Source organism: Aquarana catesbeiana, linkage group LG02 (genome assembly GCF_042186555.1).
Source record: "Aquarana catesbeiana isolate 2022-GZ linkage group LG02, ASM4218655v1, whole genome shotgun sequence".
In the NCBI taxonomy this organism is placed as follows: Eukaryota; Metazoa; Chordata; class Amphibia; order Anura; family Ranidae; genus Aquarana; species Aquarana catesbeiana.
The window spans coordinates 501,630,193-501,649,053 of NC_133325.1; the positions used below are offsets into that span (position 1 = coordinate 501,630,193).

Sequence of the window (18,861 nt, forward strand, 5' to 3'; positions counted from 1 at the left end):
GTTCCACCTGGTGGGCATGTCACAAATGAGGCAGTTCTTGGGCAGGTTGCAATCCTTTTGAAGGTCAACTAGCCGAGCACTGGCATTATATGACTGTCGAAAATTCCCACAGACTTTCCTGGCCTGCCTCAGGAGATCCTGTAAGCCCAGGTACCTGAACAAGAACCGCTGTTCCACCAAATTAAGGACGTGAGCCAAACAGGGAGCATGGGTCAAGTGTCCCTGTCGGAGGGCGGAGAGGAGGTTGGTGCCATTGTCGCAAACCACCATTCCTGGCTGAAGCTGGCGTGGCGTCAACCACCTCTGAGTCTGCCCCTGCAGAGCTGACAGAATCTCTGCCACAGTGTGGCTCCTGTCCCATAAGCAGACCAACTCAAGCACCGCATGGCATCTTTTTGCCTGAGTGCTTGCGTAGCCCATTGAACGCCTACAGAGCACCGCTGGTTCCGAGGAGAAATCTGCAGAGGAAGAGGCCATAGAGGAAGAAGAAGAGGAGGGGGTGGAGGAGAGAGGTGTGGCAGAATCACCACTACTAACATTTTGGAGGTGTGGTGGCGGAACAAGCTCCAACAATACTGCACCCTGTCCTGCATCCTTCCCAGCTGCCAGCAGAGTTACCCAGTGCACCGTGAAAGAAAGGTAAAGAAAAGAAAAACTAACCCCTCAAAAGATAGGTGGGACTTTGAAGGCAACGAAGTAGTAAAAAACAATTTTATTCATACAAATATACAAAAATACAAGTAGAAAAAGTCTAATACAGTTCACTCAATAAACAATAGAATGATGTAAAAAATGAATATACTGATGTGAGATTCGAATGTATATTCGTGTAGTCTTCCACCTGGGCCTACGTGTTTCGGGACTGCCTATAGAGTCCCTTCATCAGGGGCAACTTATAGGAGGAATTACACTACATAATGAGATATAAATTTGAAATAATTAGAAATCATATGTATTAAACACATTGTCTGCATCATAGACCAATCTGTAACATCTGTAACATACGCCCGATTCCTTTTGGACCCTCGTGGCGCTCTGTCCGTACTCACCTCTGAGGCCTTGACAGTGAGCTTCCTGTACTGAATATACCTGGGTATGTGTGTTATCTCTCTTGTATATTTTTTGATGTTACAGATTGGTCTATAATGCAGACAATGTGTTTAATACATATGATTTCTAATTATTTCAAATTTATATCTCATTATGTAGTGTAATTCCTCCTACAAGTTGCGCCTGATGAAGGGACTCTATAGGCAGTCCCGAAACGCGTAGGCCCAGGTGGAAGACTACACGAATATACATTCGAATCTCACATCAGTATATTCATTTTTTACATCATTCTATTGTTTATTGAGTGAACTGTATTAGACTTTTTCTACTTGTATTTTTGTATATTTGTATAAATAAAATTGTTTTTTACTACTTCGTTGCCTTCAAAGTCCCACCTATCTTTTGAGGGGTTAGTTTTTCTTCTCTTTATATCAGGGATGGTGGCAACTCCTATGACCTATTTGGATGGTATTCTCCTTTTTATATTGAAAGAAAGGTAACGTCCCTGTCCATGCCTGCTGGACCATGAGTCAGCGGTAATATGCACCTTACCGCTGACTGCCCTGTCCAACGAGGCCAAGACATTGCCTTCCACATGAGCGGGAATGGCCTTCCATGAAAAGAAATGGTGTTTGGGAACCTGCCACTGAGGTACCGCACATTCCACAAATTCACGAAAGGGGGCAGATTTCTTCAGCTGAAAAGGCAGCAGTTGGGGTGCTAGCAATTTAGCCAAGCTAGCATTCAGCCGCTGAGCATGTGGATGGCTGGGACCGAATTTGTTTCGACGGTTTATCAACTGGGGTAGGGAAATTTGCCTGCTACAATCGCATGCTGGTGTAGCGATAGCAGATTGCCCGCACGTACCTGGCACACCTAATTCTACACCTTCATTCCTCTCAGTGCAGGTTTCTGAGAGGACTGAAGGTATAGTGGGTTTGGAGATCCCAGTTGACAGGAGCAAGGAGAGGTCCGGCTTGTTCTTTGGTGTGGGTCTTTTAAGTACTGTTGCCAACGGACTGCATGGGAGGTCGACATATGTCTGGTCAAGCATGTGGTTCCCAAGCGGCTGCTGTTTTAGCCATGCTCGATATGCTTTAGACACATGTTGCAAACAGCAACGGTGCATCTGCTGCACACGTATCAAAAAAGGCCCACACCAAAGAACTTTTCAAAATACATGCCGAGCTCTGCCGTGTGATGCTGTCGGGTGACTGCCCTTAAGCTGGCCCCTAGAGGGCATCCTGCCTCGTTGGAGATGTGCCTCCTCCTCCTCCTCTCTTCTATCAGGCACCCACGTAGAGTCAGTGACCTCATCATCCCCTCCCTCCTCGTCACTGGAGCAAACCTGGCAGTATGCTGCAGCTGGTGGAACATTCAAAATAATAAGCTGCGCTATATATCAAACCTGCATGAATCTGTGAGTCATGCCAATATACATATATATGCAAAGTTGTCACCCGTGATCAGTGCACATGAAAGAAAACAGAAAATATATCAAAACAGTCAATAAAAAAAGAAAAATTATTTTTGTATATAAGTCCGTCACAAAAACTCGTGATTCAAAAAAAGGAGCATTAAGTCCACTGTTATAAACACTCTCCCAAGAGATGGATTAAAGATTGTAACGTAGATAGTGACATGCAATTCCAACACTGGACGTATTAAGTGTGAGGATATGTTGAACAAAGGTGCCTCCACCACAGATAATACTGCCGCTTACCAGCTCCCTAGGTCTCCTTTCACAGAGATCCAACGTGCCTTAGGCTTTTACCCAGCCCCAGGTGTTGTGGTGGCTGTCAGCGCCAGAAAAGATCTCCCCCGCTTTCAATATGAGATGTCATCACGTATGAAGCATATCCATCGATAAGCCAGGAAAAGATATAAAGAATCCATAGTGTAATCCGTTTAAAAAGTATTTATTCAAATAAAAAATATTGCACTTACAGTTAAATAGATGTCAATTCAGCGGTAGATGACAAAAACACGAGCTGGCCGGCTCTCGTATGCTGCCCGTTACTTCCGGGTTCAGCGCAGTATGTGGTGACGTCAGCACACCGCTCCTCCCTACGCCGTTTCGTCAGAGATGACGTCTTCCAGGGGTATGGGCGGCGTGCTGACTCACCGACATATGTACACTACATAACAAGCGGAACGCCCAGTTCTGAACTCGTGGTATCCCTCTATCCGCCATATTGGAGAAGGGCATATGCCCTAAAATCCTACAAAAAGGCTGATATTCTATTGTTTAGTTATAATTAAAATAACTGGGCATAATATCAGCCTAATGATCTATGAGGAATATCATTAATACTACTGAATATCAAAAAATTGTTCGATGAGAGAAGTGATTAAACTAAAATAGTACTATTGGCGTTTGCACCCTTTATTCCACATTAAACAAAAAGGTCACGTCTAATAAGTCCTGGCCAAGCAGTTTTGAAAAAAACACTCAGGGTCCATATAGCGGCTCTAACCTGCTATACCCGTTTGTAAACAATGCGCTACCAAAGTATTTATACAAAAGTTAAAATTATTGATCAATAATTGAAATTAGTAATTAAAAAATAAAATAAATGTACATGCTATATGATCCCATATTCCCCAAATTCTCACTGGATGGAATATTATTGGTTGGACTGTAACTAAAACAATTACTATAATATGGGACTTATGCATCCACTATGATCTGAAACTTATCATCGCAGAATAGAGTCAGTGTTAATAATACCTGACCCAAATTTATGGAAGATTTTTTCTTTATATTTATTATCAGTATTAGAATATATTGAAATACTGTGAGACCTTCCTGTATTATATGTCTCTCAGTTTACATATTATAGGTATATCTGCTTTTTCTCCATGTTTACTGGTCATATCAAAGACCAAACATGAATATATAGATGAATAAAAACGAAAACAAAAACTAAAAAATAATTAAAAAATTAAAAAATTGGAGCAAAAAGAATTGGGACAAAAATATCTCCGGGTTCCCAGGAGTTCAGAAAGGGGTATATGCAACAGCATATTAACTATTGTCAATAAAAGAGTTTACGTCTATGTCTACATTAAGACCATATGGGGTGTAGCAGCGTACCCTATGTATCCAGGCCATCTCAAGTCTGGACAGTTCTCTCACTAGAGAGCTGCCTCTCCAATGAGCACTGAACCTATCTATCCCAAGAAAAATTGTGTTGGCAGGATTACGGTTGTGATGGGTAGCATAGTGTTTCGAGTCAGAATGGAACTTAAAGCCATTCTTGATATTTGTAATATGCTCCCCCAAACGAACTTGCATAGGTCGCTTGGTCCTCCCTATATACTGAAGCCCACACGGGCATTGCAATAAATATACAACGCCCGTTGAGCTGCATGTAATAAATGGTTCAATACGATGTTCCTTAGATGTGCTACTCGAAGTGAATGATTCAGTTTTTCTCTGTTTGCTTTTATTTAATGTGCAAATCTGACACCTCCGACATTGATGGTATCCGGAAAGATTCTGGAAGAATGATACCTTCTTAGTGGGTGGGTCTACAACGTTGGGGCAATTTTATCGCGGAGGGAGGGGACTCCTCTGAATACTATTTGTGGTTTTTCGGGTATAAATGTCTTGATGACTCTATCGTTTCCCAACAGATGCCAATGTTTACGAAGAATGTTCTTAATACGATAGTGTTGGGTAGAATAAGAGGTAATGAATGGTATAGTTGGTCTACCTTTATTTCCCCCAGAGCTTTCTTGGAGCAAGGTGGCTCTATCGATCTGTTCCACCTGCTCCATAGTTTTTCTTAGGGAGTCGCCATCATAACCCTTCTCCTCTAATCTTTTTTTAATGATACCTGCCTGCATTCTATAATCATTGATGTCTGTGCAATTCCGCCTCATTCTTACAAACTGGCTTTTCGGAATAGACCTAAGCCACGAGTCATGATGGGAGCTCCCCAGAGGGATGAAAGCATTGCGATCTGTTTTTTTAAAAAACGACATTGTTCTAAATGTGTCCCCATTCTTTACTATAGTGAGATCGAGAGAATTTATTCTGTCATAGCTCGTATCATGGACGAACTTTATACCCCTATCGTTATTGTTGATAGAAGAAAAAAAGTCATCAAGTTGGGGGCCCGTGACATCCCATAGGAGGAGGACGTCATCTATATATCTGGATCAGAAACGCAGATGTGGGTTTCGGTCCCTATAGATGACGTCCTCCTCCCATTTCCCCATAAAAAGGTTCGCCAAACTGGGGGCATATTTCACCCCCATAGCTACACCTCGTTGTTGTCGTTAGTATTGGTGGTTGAACCAAAAATAATTATGTCCCGCCGCATATTCAAGTAGATCCATAATGAAATTCTGTTGTTGTTTAGGTAAGGTAGACAACTTATTTAAATAATACTTGACCGCGGCTATCCCTAAATTATGGGGTATGATGGTGTATAAGGATGTCACGTCCGCTGTCACCAACAGAGTATTATTTTCTGATATCAGATAGTAAATTTAATACATGTCTGGTATCCTTCAGATATGACGGTAATTGCTGTACCAGTGGCTGGAGAAAATGATCTCTATACTTGCCCACCCGGGACGTGATGGAATCTATCCCACTCACGATGGGATGACCTGGGGGGCAAGTGAGGCTCTTGTGAATTTTGGGTAAACAATATAAAATTGGTACCCTAGGTGCTTTCGGAACCAGAAAGATTTTCTCTTTTTCATTGAGAATGCCTTTTTGGAAACCCTTCTCAATTAGAGGTAGCAACTCTTTTTTATATTTGACAACAGGGTTGCCTGGCAGAGGGACATAGGTGTCCTTGTCCCCTACTATATTGTACATTTCTCCTAGATATTTATGGCAATCCAATACTACTATCCCCCCGCCTTTGTCCGCCGGGCGGATAACCAAATTTTTGTTATTGCAAATTGAGTCTAATCCTTCCTCTAAGTTTCTGTCCATCTTGGGGTTGAAATTTCTTATACGTTCCAAATCCCTCAAGAGGACGTCCCTAAAAACTTTTAATGTAGGGGCCAGAACCCCAGGGGGTTAAAGGTTGAAGCATTTGAAAGACCTGAGTGTTGATATTTTTGTTGGGTGTCTTTGTGTTGCATAACAGGGATGGTTGCAAAATGTCGCTTGATGTTGATCCTGTGAACAAATCTGTGAACATCCATGTATGTTTGGAATTTATTGAGTTTCTTTGGTGGTGCAAACTTCAAACCCTTACTTAACAAAGCAGTTTCAGAATCAGTAAGGGCTTGAGAGCTCAAATTGAAGATACCGTCACCCTTTATTTCTTTTGCTTTTTTTGACTGTGCTCTCCTCCCACCTCTGGTTCCTCTTTATTTCCACTGGTCTTTTTACTCCTTGATTTGCCCTGGGAAAACCCCAATTCTGTTGTACATAATTCGGTTCAATGGGTCTGATAAAGTGATCTCCAGGAGGTCTCCCTCTCCTCTTATCATGGTCACCACGATAATTACTAGAGGTTTGGAGACTATACCCCCCTGGACCTTCTCTATCCCTTAGGGTGAAGAAACGGTTGTAAATGTCAACCTCATACTCATTATCTTGATCCTCATCTCTTACTGAATAAGATCAATTTCCCCAGTAAGCACCCTGATCAAATCGTGTAATCGTGGAACATGACTGCCAATTTCTTGTCCTTCTTGGGCACCCCCTCTCTCTGGGCTCACGTTACTGCCTTCCTCAACCTGGGTACCATCATCGGAGCCTTCAAAACGCTGCGCATCCTCCTGCATCATGTACCCTACACTGTGGTCGAACAGTTTGGGGGACTCCTCCGTTCATGGTGGTGGGGCTAGGGAAGGAGTGACTGATGACATTGAGCCGATGGAATAGGCCACTTTGGTAGCTGCATTGGCAGGCAAACTACTCTGAGCCTGGGTGACAGAGGATGAGGAGGATGAGGATGGCTTAATTATCCACTCTACCAACTCTTCTGCATGTTGTGGATCAACATGGCCAGCTGCTGAAAAAAAGGACAAGTGCGCCCCACGGCCACGTGCTGAGGATGCACCGTGTTCACAACCAACACTGTTCGCTGTAGGCACAGAGCCTGCTTGCCCTCTTTTAGTGGCATGTGAGCTTCTGCCTCTCCTTGGTGGCCTTCCAGACATGCTGTAAAACTTTATTAGCAAAACACCGCCTAAAGTTTACTAGAAAAAGTACACCAGGAATGACCTGCAGTCAGATATAGGCTTGGCTAGACAAGAAGGCAGTGGATATATATGTAGGAGACTGGATATATATTTTATGCACTGCAGATCACTGAATCACCTGCCTGCCTGAAAGTATATTTGAAAATTTACACCAGGAATGGCCTGCAGTCAGATATAGGCTTGGCTAGACTGGAATGCAGTGGATATATATGTAAGAGACTGTGTATATATTTTATGCACTGCAGATTACTGAATCACCACCCTGCCTGCCTGAAAGTGTATTTGAACACGTACACCAGGAATGGCCTGCAGTCAGATATAGGCTTGGCTAGACTGGAATGCAGTGGATATATATATATTTAGGAGACTGTATATATACCGTATTTATCGGCGTATAACACGCACAGGCGTATAACACGCACATTCATTTTAAGAGGGAAGTTTCAGGGAAAAAAAATATTTTTTAAATAAGGAACTTTGAAGCAAAATAAGGGTCAGTGCCCATCTGCAGCCTCACCGTTGCCATCAATGCAGCCTGATCAATGCCCATCTGCAGCCTCACAAGTGCCATCAATGCAGCCTCATCAGTCCACATCAATGCAGCCTCACCAGTGCCATCAATGCAGCAGCCTCACCAGTGCCATCAATGCAGCAGCCTCACCATTGCCATCAATGCATCAGCCTCACCAGTGCCATCAATGCATCAGCCTCACCATTGCCATCAATGCAGCAGCCTCAACATTTCCATCAATGCAGCAGCCTCACCATTGCCATCAGTGCAGCCTGATCGATTCCCATCTGCAGCCTAGAGGGGACAGGGAGGAGGGCGAGACGAGCGCCGACAGATTACATACAGTGAGACTCTCCTATGATAGACAGAACAGTGGTCCAATGGCGGCCCAGGAGACGGGACTTTCTATTACAGAGGCCACCAAGTAAACAGGCGATTCTCACTGTATGTAGTCTGACCGCGCTCATCCCGCCCCCCTCCCTGTCCCCTCCGAGGCAGCTAAAATTGAAGTATTGGCGTATAACACACACACGCTATTTGCACCCAATGTTCATGGTGAAAAAGTGAGTGTTATATGCCGATAAATACAGTGTTTAATGCACTGCAGATCACTGAATCACCTGCCTGCCTGCCTGAAAGTGTATTTGAAAACGTACACCAAGAATGGCCTGCAGTCAGATATAAGCTTGGCTAGACTCGAATGCAGTGGATATATATGTAGAAGACTGTATATATATATTATGCACTGTAGCTCACTGAATCACTTGCCTGCCTGAAAGTATATTTGAAAACTTACACCAGGAATGGCCTGCAGTCACATATAGGCTTGGCTAGACTAGAATGCAATGGATATATATGTAGGAGACTGTATATATTTAACACAGTGGTGTAGTGGGTAGCACTCTCGCCTAGCAGTAAGAAGGGTCGCTGGTTCGTATCCCAACCATGACACTACCTGCCTGGAGTTTGCATGTTCTCCCTGTGCCTGCGTGGGTTTCCTCCGGGTACTCCGGTTTCCTCCCACACTCCAAAGACATGCTGGTAGGCTAATTGGATCCTGTCTAAATTGTCCCTAGTATGTATGAATGTGAGTTAGGGACCTTAGATTGTAAGCTCCTTGAGGGTAGGGACTGATGTGAATGTACAATGTATATGTAAAGCGCTGCGTAAATTGACAGCGCTATATAAGTACCTGAAATAAATAAATAAAATAAAATACACTGCAAATCACTGAATCACCTGCCTGCCTGCCTGAAAGTGTATTTGAAAACGTACACCAGGAATGGCCTGCAGTCAGATATAGGCTTGGCTAGACAAGAAGACAGTGGATATATATGTAGGAGACTGGATATATATTTTATGCACTGCAGATCACTGAATCACCTGCCTGCCTGAAAGTATATTTGAAAATTTACACCAGGAATGGCCTGCAGTCAGATATAGGCTTGGCTAGACTGGAATGCAGTGGATATATATGTAAGAGACTGTGTATATATTTTATGCACTGCAGATCACTGAATCACCACTCTGCCTGCCTGAAAGTGTATTTGAACACGTACACCAGGAATGGCCTGCAGTCAGATATAGGCTTGGCTAGACTAGAATGCAGTGGATATATATATGTAGGAGACTGTATATATATTTTATGCACTGCAGCTCACTGAATCACCTGCCTGCCTGACAGTATATTAGAAAAAGTACACCAGGAACAGCCTGCAGTCAGATCTAGCTACACTGGATACAGTGGATATATATATATATATATATATATATATATATATATATATATATATATATATATATACGAGACTGACTGTATATATATATTAAATAGACTGCAGCTAACTGAATCACCTGCCTGCCTGAAGTATATTACAAACGGTACACCAGGAATGGACTGCAGTCAGATCTAGCTAAACTGGATAGAGTGGATATATATATATATATATATATATATATATATATATATATATATATATATATATATATATACACAAGACTGTTAGAGAAGTAACAGAAAAAGAGCTTGCCAATATCGGAAAGTTCCTGTGCGTCTGGAGCGGAGCCACGCTTCGGCGCATGCGGGTTAGCAATGTAGCGGCACACACGGGTTCACGACACGGCATAATGGCGAACGTACGTTCGCACGTCAGCGTCACACCCCCTTGCTGGCCTATATAAAGACTGATCTGTTCCCTGTTTAATTGCTGGTTTGTCTTTCAGCTTCCTGTGTTCCGTTCCTGATTCCTGCTACTTATATTTGCCTGTTGTGACCCGGATTGACCTGACCTACCTTGCTTCTCTCCAGTGTTTGACCTCGGCTGGTTTAAAGGACTTCTCTATCATCTGCTTCCTGTGTTTGACCCTCGGCCTGTCTTTGGATTCTCCTGCCTTCCTGTGTATGACCCCGGCTTGTCTAACGGACTCCTCTGCTGACCTCTCCAGTGCACCACCCCCGGCTCGCCTTCAGGATTTCTCCGATTACTGTCTGCTGTGTTTGACCCTCGGCCTGTGTAAAGGACTTCCTTATCCACTTGCTGCCAATGTATGTTCCGGACTGCACCACAGACTTTCTATTACTGGGTTCTCTGTGCCTGATCTCCTGCACTCTGCTCAGCTCCCGTTGTGTTTGCGGGTTAGAACCCCAGCCGGGTCTTCTTCTCCTGTCCCGGGGCCGGATTCATCACTGCTCTCATCTCCACGCTGCAGGAGTCCACCTCTCAAGAGTTATCTACCTGCTGGCGACCATGCCTCTCTGTGCTCTATACCCTCTGTACAATCTCCAGGGGTATAGTGCGCTTAGCTGCAAGGGAAGCCACTCTCAGCATCTCGGCTTCGGTGAGTACCCTGATAAAGACTAACTGTATATATATATATATATATATATATATATATATATATATATATATATATATATATATTAAATACACTGCAGCTGAATGAATTGCCTGCCTGCTCAATCTAAATGAAATTATACTCTCTCTTGGTCAATGCCAGCAACACACTACACAGGGCCGACGTGCAGGCGGCCTTATATAGTGTGGGGCGTGGACTTAACCCCCAAGCCATAATTGGCCAAAGGCATCCTGCCTTTGGCCAATTATGTCTCTCTTTGCTGACAGCGCTGTGATTGGCCAAAGCATGTGGGTCATAGTGCATGCTTGGCTAATCATCAGACAGCAATGCACTGCAATGTCGCAGTGCATTATGGGGTGTGACGCGCCGCTCGAATTTGGTGCGAACGCCCCAGAATGTTTGTATTTCGACAAATGCTCGAATAGCCAATGTTCGAGTCAAACTCATGTTCGACCCGACCATAAAGCTCATCCCTACTCCTCATAAAAAGAAATCAGGTTTGTTTGATAACGTCTGTCTTTCATGAATCCATGCTGTCTGTTGCCTAAAATATTTTTGTCTATGTGGTCTTTTAATAAACTCTCCAGTATCTTCCCGACTATAGAAGTTAAACTAACGGGTCTATACTTACTTGGTAAAGACTTTGATCCCTTGTTAAATATGGGCACCACATTGGCCCTGCGCCAATCAAGTGGTACCATTCCAGTTATTAACGAGTCCCTAAAAAACAATGGCCTTGAGATGACAGAGCTCAATTCTTTTAGGATCCGTGGGTGGATGATATCTGGTCCAGGTGCTTTATCCACCTTTATTCTGTCTAAATATTTCTGGTCCATATCCCTTTTTAGCCATTGTGGATCATTTGGGGCTGTGTCAATACCACTCCCATTATGGACATGAGCTCCCCCATGCACCTTCGTATACACAGAGCTGAAGAAAGTACTTGCATTGTCTTTGTCCCCAGTCACCCACCCACTTTGTAAAGGCCCTACATGCTCAGACCTAACCTTTTTACTATTAATATATTTGAAGAATTTTTTGGGGTTTGTCCTACTATCTTTTGCAATCTGTCGTCAGTTTTGAATTTTTGCATCCTTGATTTCCTTTTTACATATTCTGTTAAATTCTTTGTAACACTTAACCAATGATAGCATTCCTTCATTTTTATATTTTTAAAACGCTCTCTTTTTATTATTTATAGCCATTTTAGCTTTGGCCATGAGCCACATAGGTTTTATTTTTAGGCTTTTAAACGTATCGCCCATGGGAATATACTTTGCAGTGAGTTTACATACAGTCACTTTAAAAAATTCCCATTTCTGGTCTGTGTCCATTGACGCCAATTTTCCCTCCCAGTCTAATGCCCCGTACACACGGTCGGATATTCCGATGGAAAATGTCCGATCGGAGCGTGTTTCGGAAATTCCGACCGTGTGTGGGCTCCATCGGACATTTTCCATCGGATTTTCCGACACACAAAGTTGGAGAGCAGGCGATAAAATTTTCCGACAACAAAATCCGTTGTCGTAAATTCCGATCGTGTGTACACAAATCCGACGGACAAAGTGCCAGGCATGCTCAGAATAAATAAAGAGATGAAAGCTATTGGCCACTGCCCCGTTTATAGTCCCGACGTACGTGTTTTACGTCACCGCGTTCAGAACGATCGGATTTTCCGACAACTTTGTGTGACCATGTGTATGCAAGACAAGTTTGAGCCAACATCCGTCGGAAAAAATCCTAGGATTTTGTTGTCGGAATGTCCGAACAAAGTCCGACCGTGTGTACGCCCTATAAGTCCTGGAGAGCAGCCCTCATGCTTGGAAAATTTACTCTATGAAAGTTAAGTATTTTTATCTTACCCTTATGTGTTTGTTGCTTACAGCTAACATTAAATGAAATCATGTTATGGTCACTGCTATCCAGATGCTCTTTTATATGAATATTGGTAATAAGCTCTGCATGGGTCGAGATTACCAGGTCCAGCAGAGCGACATTCCTAGTCGGGCCCTCAATAAACTGGACCACAAAATTGACTTGTAATAGGTTTATAAATTTTTGCCCTTTAACTGTCCCAGCAGTGCTATTACTCCAGTTAATTTCCGGGTAGTTAAAATCCCCCATTATTATTACTGTCCCAGCCCTTGCAGCTCTTTCCATCTGTGCAAGGAGCTGAGTCTCCACCTCCTCACTAACACTGGGAGGTCTATAACAAACTCCAATGACAACCTTGGGAGTACGCACACCCATGTACAGTTCCACCCTTAATGCTTCAGACTCATCACACTCTCCAACAACTAGGTCCTCTTTCACACTCACTTTGAGATCACTTTTTACATAGAGACAGACACCACCACCCCACCGTTTTACCCTGTCTTGCCAAAAGAGAGCATAGCCAGGCATATTAATAGCCCAGTCATGAGACAAATGAAGCCAAGATTCAGCAATACCAATTAGATCACAGTTCTCGTTGTGCACCAGAGCTTCCAACTCACCTATTTTGCTTGGCAGACTTCTGGCATTGGTGAACAAACACTTTAATTCATCGTCACATTTTGCAAACGTATGTTGCATATTTTTTATTTTAGTGAAAATAGTACCATTTCCAATGGTTGATTGGTTGATTGTAACATAGGAACCTTCATATCATCTGCCATAGCCCTCCCCCCATCTATTCCCATTTCACCCACCAATAGGGGCTGACCCCTGTCTGACCTGTCTGACCCATTATAATCTAATTCCCCCTCCCCTCCACAATCCTAGTTTAAATACTCCTCCAGCCTTCCCATAAACCTCTCCCCCAGTACAGAAGACCCCCTTCCATTTAGGTGCAAACCATCTTTAGCATATAGGTTGCACTCCAATGAAAAGTCAGCCCAGTGCCCTCCTCCTTACACCAGGACTTTAGCCATGCATTCAGCTATCACCCCCTTGTTGTATACATGTGGCACACTGCACTGCACAAAACCTTCAATCTTGCTAGCACACATTTTCCCAGTTACAATAATAATATTACTAACAGGAAATTTCAGATGTTACTTACAGGTTTGATGACTCCTGTTATAACCTCCTGTTTTCAACTCCGGTTTCTAACTCACCACTTAATCCAGTTCCACTTGGTCGGAGTTCCAGCAAGCAAAAAGGTGGCAAGCTCAAAGATGAGCAGGCTCAAAATGAGTTTTACAGAAAGTTATATAGGGCCTGAAGCACCTGTGACCAATTAACTACTTGCCGACCACACGCCATCGATTGATGGTGGCAGTATGGCACTCCTGAGCGAATAACCGTAGCTGTACGGCGGGCGCTTTAAGGAGTATAGGGGGCACACATGCCTGCCGCGTGATGTAGGAGCCAGTGCGCATTGCGGGCGGCCGTGACGGCTGCCGGCTACCCGCGATTGCCACCGGCTACCCGCGATTTCTCCTGAGAAGGGCAGAACAGAGATCTGTCAATGTAAACAGACAGATCTCCGTTCTGTCAGGTGAGTAGAGATAGATCATCTGCTCCTAGTACTTAGGAGCAGCGATCAGTCTCCTCCCCCAGTCATTCCCATCCCCCCACAGTTAGCAACACACTGAGGGAACACAGTTAACCCCTTGATCACCCCCTAGTGTTAACCCCTTCCCTGCCAGTGACATTTATACAGTAATCAGTGGATATTTTTAGCTCTGATCGCTGTATAAAAGTCAATGGTCCCAAAATAGTGTCAAAAGTGTCCAAACTGTCTACTGCAGTGTCTCAGTCCTGATAAAAATCACAGATCGCCATTACTAGTAAAAAAAAAAATTGTAATAAAAATGCCATAAATCTATCCCCTATTTTGTAGACACTATGGGGTTATTTACTAAAGGCAACTCCACTTTTCAATTGAAAGTGCACTTGGAAGTACAGTCACTGTAGCTCTGAGGGGGACATGCAAGGAAAATAAAAAACAGCATTTTAGCTTGCACATGATTGGATGATAAAATCAGCAGAGCTTGCCCTCATTTCAGATCTTCCCCTCAGATCTACAGGGACTGCACTTGAAAGTACACTTTCAGTGCACTTTCAAGTGCATTTGCAGTGCACTTGTAGTGCACAGTGGATTTTCCTTTGGTAAATAATCCCCATTGTGTTTAGTATGCAATGCATATTAGCACATTGGGGGGTTTATTTACTAAAGGCAAACCCCTGTGCACTTGGAAATTTACTTGGAAGTGCTGTCGCTGTACATCTAAGGGGGACATGCAAGGAAAATAAAAAACAGCATTTTTGCTTGTACATGATTGGATGATAAAATCAGCAGAGCTTCCCCTCATTTCAGATCTTCCCCTCAGATCTACAACAACTGCACTTCCAAGTGCACTTGAAGAACACTTAAAGCTTACTAGTCCTTAGATGTGGCAGCTGCATTCATTTTTGAAGGCTAAGAATATTTTTAGCAAGTACAAAAAATACCATTTAATCTTATCAGTAATGCAATGTCATTGTGAGCTGAAACATCAGCATAAACAGTTTTCTCTCTCTTTTACAGACGACTGCTCCCATTATGCCACCATGTTATGGAGATGCATAAAGGCAGACATGTGTGACAACCATGATCCAAGTGAGTGTAGCCACTCAGGTACAGTAAATGTATTATTATAATCAACATTACTAGGTGAAAATAAAGAAAAAAGCCAAAAAAGGAAGCTAATGTAGATAGCACATCTAAGGACAGGTAAGCTGAAATGTATAAAATTTAGTTTTGGGATTTACTGTAGATTTGTTTTCATTGAGTGGCGTCACTGAAAGGCTGTGTTATTAAGGTATTTTAGCATAGCTGCTCCAATAATGCCTGCGTAAGGCGCAGGCATGCTCTGAATGCGCACACCGCCCACTCCACCTAGAAGTGACGCCAGCAGCTATGTCTGAGTCTACCCGAGTCCCTGGAGGCGTTGGGAGCCACCAGCACCGCCAGAACCAACAGCAACCTCATTCTTCACCGCAGCCATCCTCCCCGGGAGTGGATGACACCCAGTACCTCACTACATGCGCTGACATTTTTATGATCCTGTTAATTTTATTATTACTCTTGGAATAAAATGTTTAATCATTGCTGCAGTTAGATGGCACTGCTCTCGTTCTTTTCTGTATTTCCACAGAGTCCCTTCTAGCTCTCACCAGAGCCTGCAGCCATCCAAAAGTCAGCATCTCACCCCCAGAGACTTACAGATTATGGGTGCTATGTCAGGATCCTGCAGACTCTGTCCTGCAGACGCTGTCTGCCTATATGTCCTGTACGGGCAGGTAGCGGAAGATCAATGAACTTTGAGAGTGCTCACCAGTACCCTTATGCCGTGTACACACGGTCGGATTTTCCGACGGGAAATGTTCGATGTGAGCTTGTTGTCGGAAAGTCCGATCATGTGTATGCTCCATCGAACATTTGCTGTCAGAATTTCCGCCAACAAATGTTTGATAGCAGGTTCTCAAATTTTCCGCCAACAAAGCTTGTTTTCGGAAATATAAACAGAAAAGTCAGTGCTACTACCCATACACCGCATAGCTAGCAGAGCTCCCAGGTGCTCGATCCACAGTCGCTGGCTGAGTAGAGTAATGTAGAAAAAATGAACGGCACTCCAGTTGTTGCTCTTAAATTTTCTTCATTTTATTGAATAGCCACAGTGAACAAACTCAGGTTAAGTCAGTTGACTCGTTTCAGCCTATAAGGCCTTAGTCATAACGTTTTTGGAAAGTCCGATCGTGTATACACAAGTCTATCTCACAAAAATTCACGCATGCTCTGAATCAAGCAGAAGGAGCTGCACTGGCTGTTGAACTTCCTTTTTCTTGGCTCGTCGTACGTGTTGTACGTCACGCGTCCTCATGTTCGGAAATTTTGCCCATCATTTGTGTGACTGTGTGTATGCAAGACAAGTTTGAGCCAACAACCTTCGAACAAAAATCCGATCGTGTGTACGTGGCATTACAGTACATTGAGAACTACAAGCCATCTGCCGCATTGACCAAAAAACACACTCATGAGCGCACTGTTAACAGATTGAAAAGAGCACGGGCAAACAGAGTCTCTAACATGAAAGTTCATGAACAAGAATAATAGTTCATAGCTACAGTGCCTTGAAAAAGTATTCATAACCCTTGACATTTTCCACTTTTGTCATGTTACAACCAAAAACGTAAATGTACACACAGTCGGAATTTCCGACAAAAAGCTCCCATCGAACATTTTCCGTCGGAAAATCCGACTGTGTGTACGGGGCATTACAGTTCATTGAGAACTACAAGCTAACTGATAGTAGAGTGAAAAGAGCATGGGCAAACAGAGTCTCTAACATGAAAGTTCATGAACAGGAATAATAGTTTATAAGTGCCACTTTGTGTTGGCCTATCACATAAAATCCCAATAAAATACATTTATGTTTTTGGTTGTAACATGACAAAAGTGGAAAATTTCAAAGGTTATGAATACTTTTTCAAGGCACTGTAGCTATGAACTATTATTCCTGTTCATGAACTTTCATGTTAGAGACTCTGTTTGCCCATGCTCTTTTCACTATGCTATCAGTTAGCTTGTAGTTCTCAATGAACTGTAATGCCCCGTACACACGGTCGGATTTTCCGACGGAAAATGTTCGATAGGAGCTTTTTGTCGGAAATTCTGACCATGTGTAGGCTCCATCACACATTTTCCATAGGAATTTCTGTCACACAAAATTTGAGATCTGGATCTCAAATTTTCCTACAACAAAATCCGTTGTCGGAAATTCCGATCGTGTGTACACAATTCTGACGCACAAAGTTCCACGCATGCTCGGAATCAAGCAGAAGAGCCGCACTGCCTATTTTTCTTGGCTCATCATACGTGTTGTATGTCACCGCGTTCTTGACGTTCAGAATTTCCAAACAACTTTGTGTGACCGTGCAAGACAAGTTTGAGCCAACATCCATCTGAAAAAAAACATGGATTTTGTTGTTGGAATGTGCGATCGTGTGTATAGGGCATAAGGGTGCAAGTGAACACTCTCAAAGTTCATTGATCTTCCTACTCTCAAGTAATTGCCTGCCCGTAGAGTAGATATGGGCAGACAGCTATCCAGAGAGTCTGCAGGATCCTACAGCTTTAATGACAAAACTTTTTTTTTTTTAATGGAATGGAATCAGGTGGTGCTGAAATGACCAAATATGACATATATGCAAAAAAATAAGTACAATCTGGGATCAAAATAGTCTAAGTTAGATAAAATAACTCACCTAGTGGGTATCTTAATTCTCAGGTATCTGTCAATAGAAACTGCCAGCAGAGATAGGATGGATGCATTGGTTAATATAATCATGAGACAGCACATAAACAAACAGCTGTAAAAGGGCAACTTCATTCCTAGGCTAACTATAATGGCCAGGGGCATAACCAGGACTCCCACGGCAAGATCAGCGAATGCCAATGAAACAATGAAGAAGAAAGTTGTGTTCTGAAGATTTGAGTTCAGTTTCACTGCCCAGATGACCAAGATGTTGCCCAAGATAGCTGATATTCCAATCATAGTTTCCACTGTAATATAGGCTGCGGTATACAATAAATCAGTCTCATTTGCCATTTCCAAAAGTCCTGTCACATTCACTGACTTTCAAAGTGAAGAAAAGCAAGAGGGTGACAATAAAAATTAAATGCTATATAGTGTGTTCTTCATTCTTTCACTGCACTTACTGGTTAAGATATTCTGCTCACTCCTTGTAATCAAGAACGGAAAACCCCTTGCTGCAATGATACTTCCTATTGATCTTTTAAAATAGATAAAAGGTTAAATCCTGCTCCCATTCCTGCTTGTGTCATAGGAAGTTGCTGCTGTGCGTTCAAATGAAAAGAACCTGCAGGATACTCTGCCTCTGTTTGCAAGGGTAATTGAGATATTACAGTTATGTTTGTTTCTAGAGAACTAAAATTATCACGGAAACCAGCTTCATTTTGACAAACGCTACTAATGCATTTAAAAACTGAACAAATGAGGAACTTTCTATTTGGCACCGTAAGCACAAATGCACTTCAGCCACTTTTGGTAGAAAATTCTCTGGAACTCAAGGCAAAGGAGTTAGAATGCAAGTTTCCTCTTGAGCCTTGTTGAAGTGGGAAGTACAGAAATAAGAACAATAATAAAAAGTTAGGTAAAATTTTATGAGAAACTGAATGAAAATACAGAGAAAAAAACAATCGCAGATAGAATAGATAAGCATCAATACAAAATAAAATTAAGTGCATATGGAGGGCTGTCCTGGGTTTAAAGTAT

At 42.8% G+C, this 18,861-nt stretch overlaps 1 protein-coding gene across 1 annotated transcript in view; it reads right to left on the minus strand.

Annotated features, from left to right (window-relative positions):
- ADORA3 (adenosine A3 receptor) overlaps positions 1-18,551 on the minus strand; it is a 59,469-nt gene extending 40,918 nt beyond the window's left edge. Inside the window, exon 1 of the mRNA XM_073615743.1 lies at positions 17,831-18,551. Coding sequence (XP_073471844.1) covers positions 17,831-18,174 — 344 coding nt within the window. The 5' untranslated portion in view covers positions 18,175-18,551. The remainder of the gene's footprint in view (positions 1-17,830) is intronic.
- Positions 18,552-18,861: the final 310 nt, after the last annotated feature.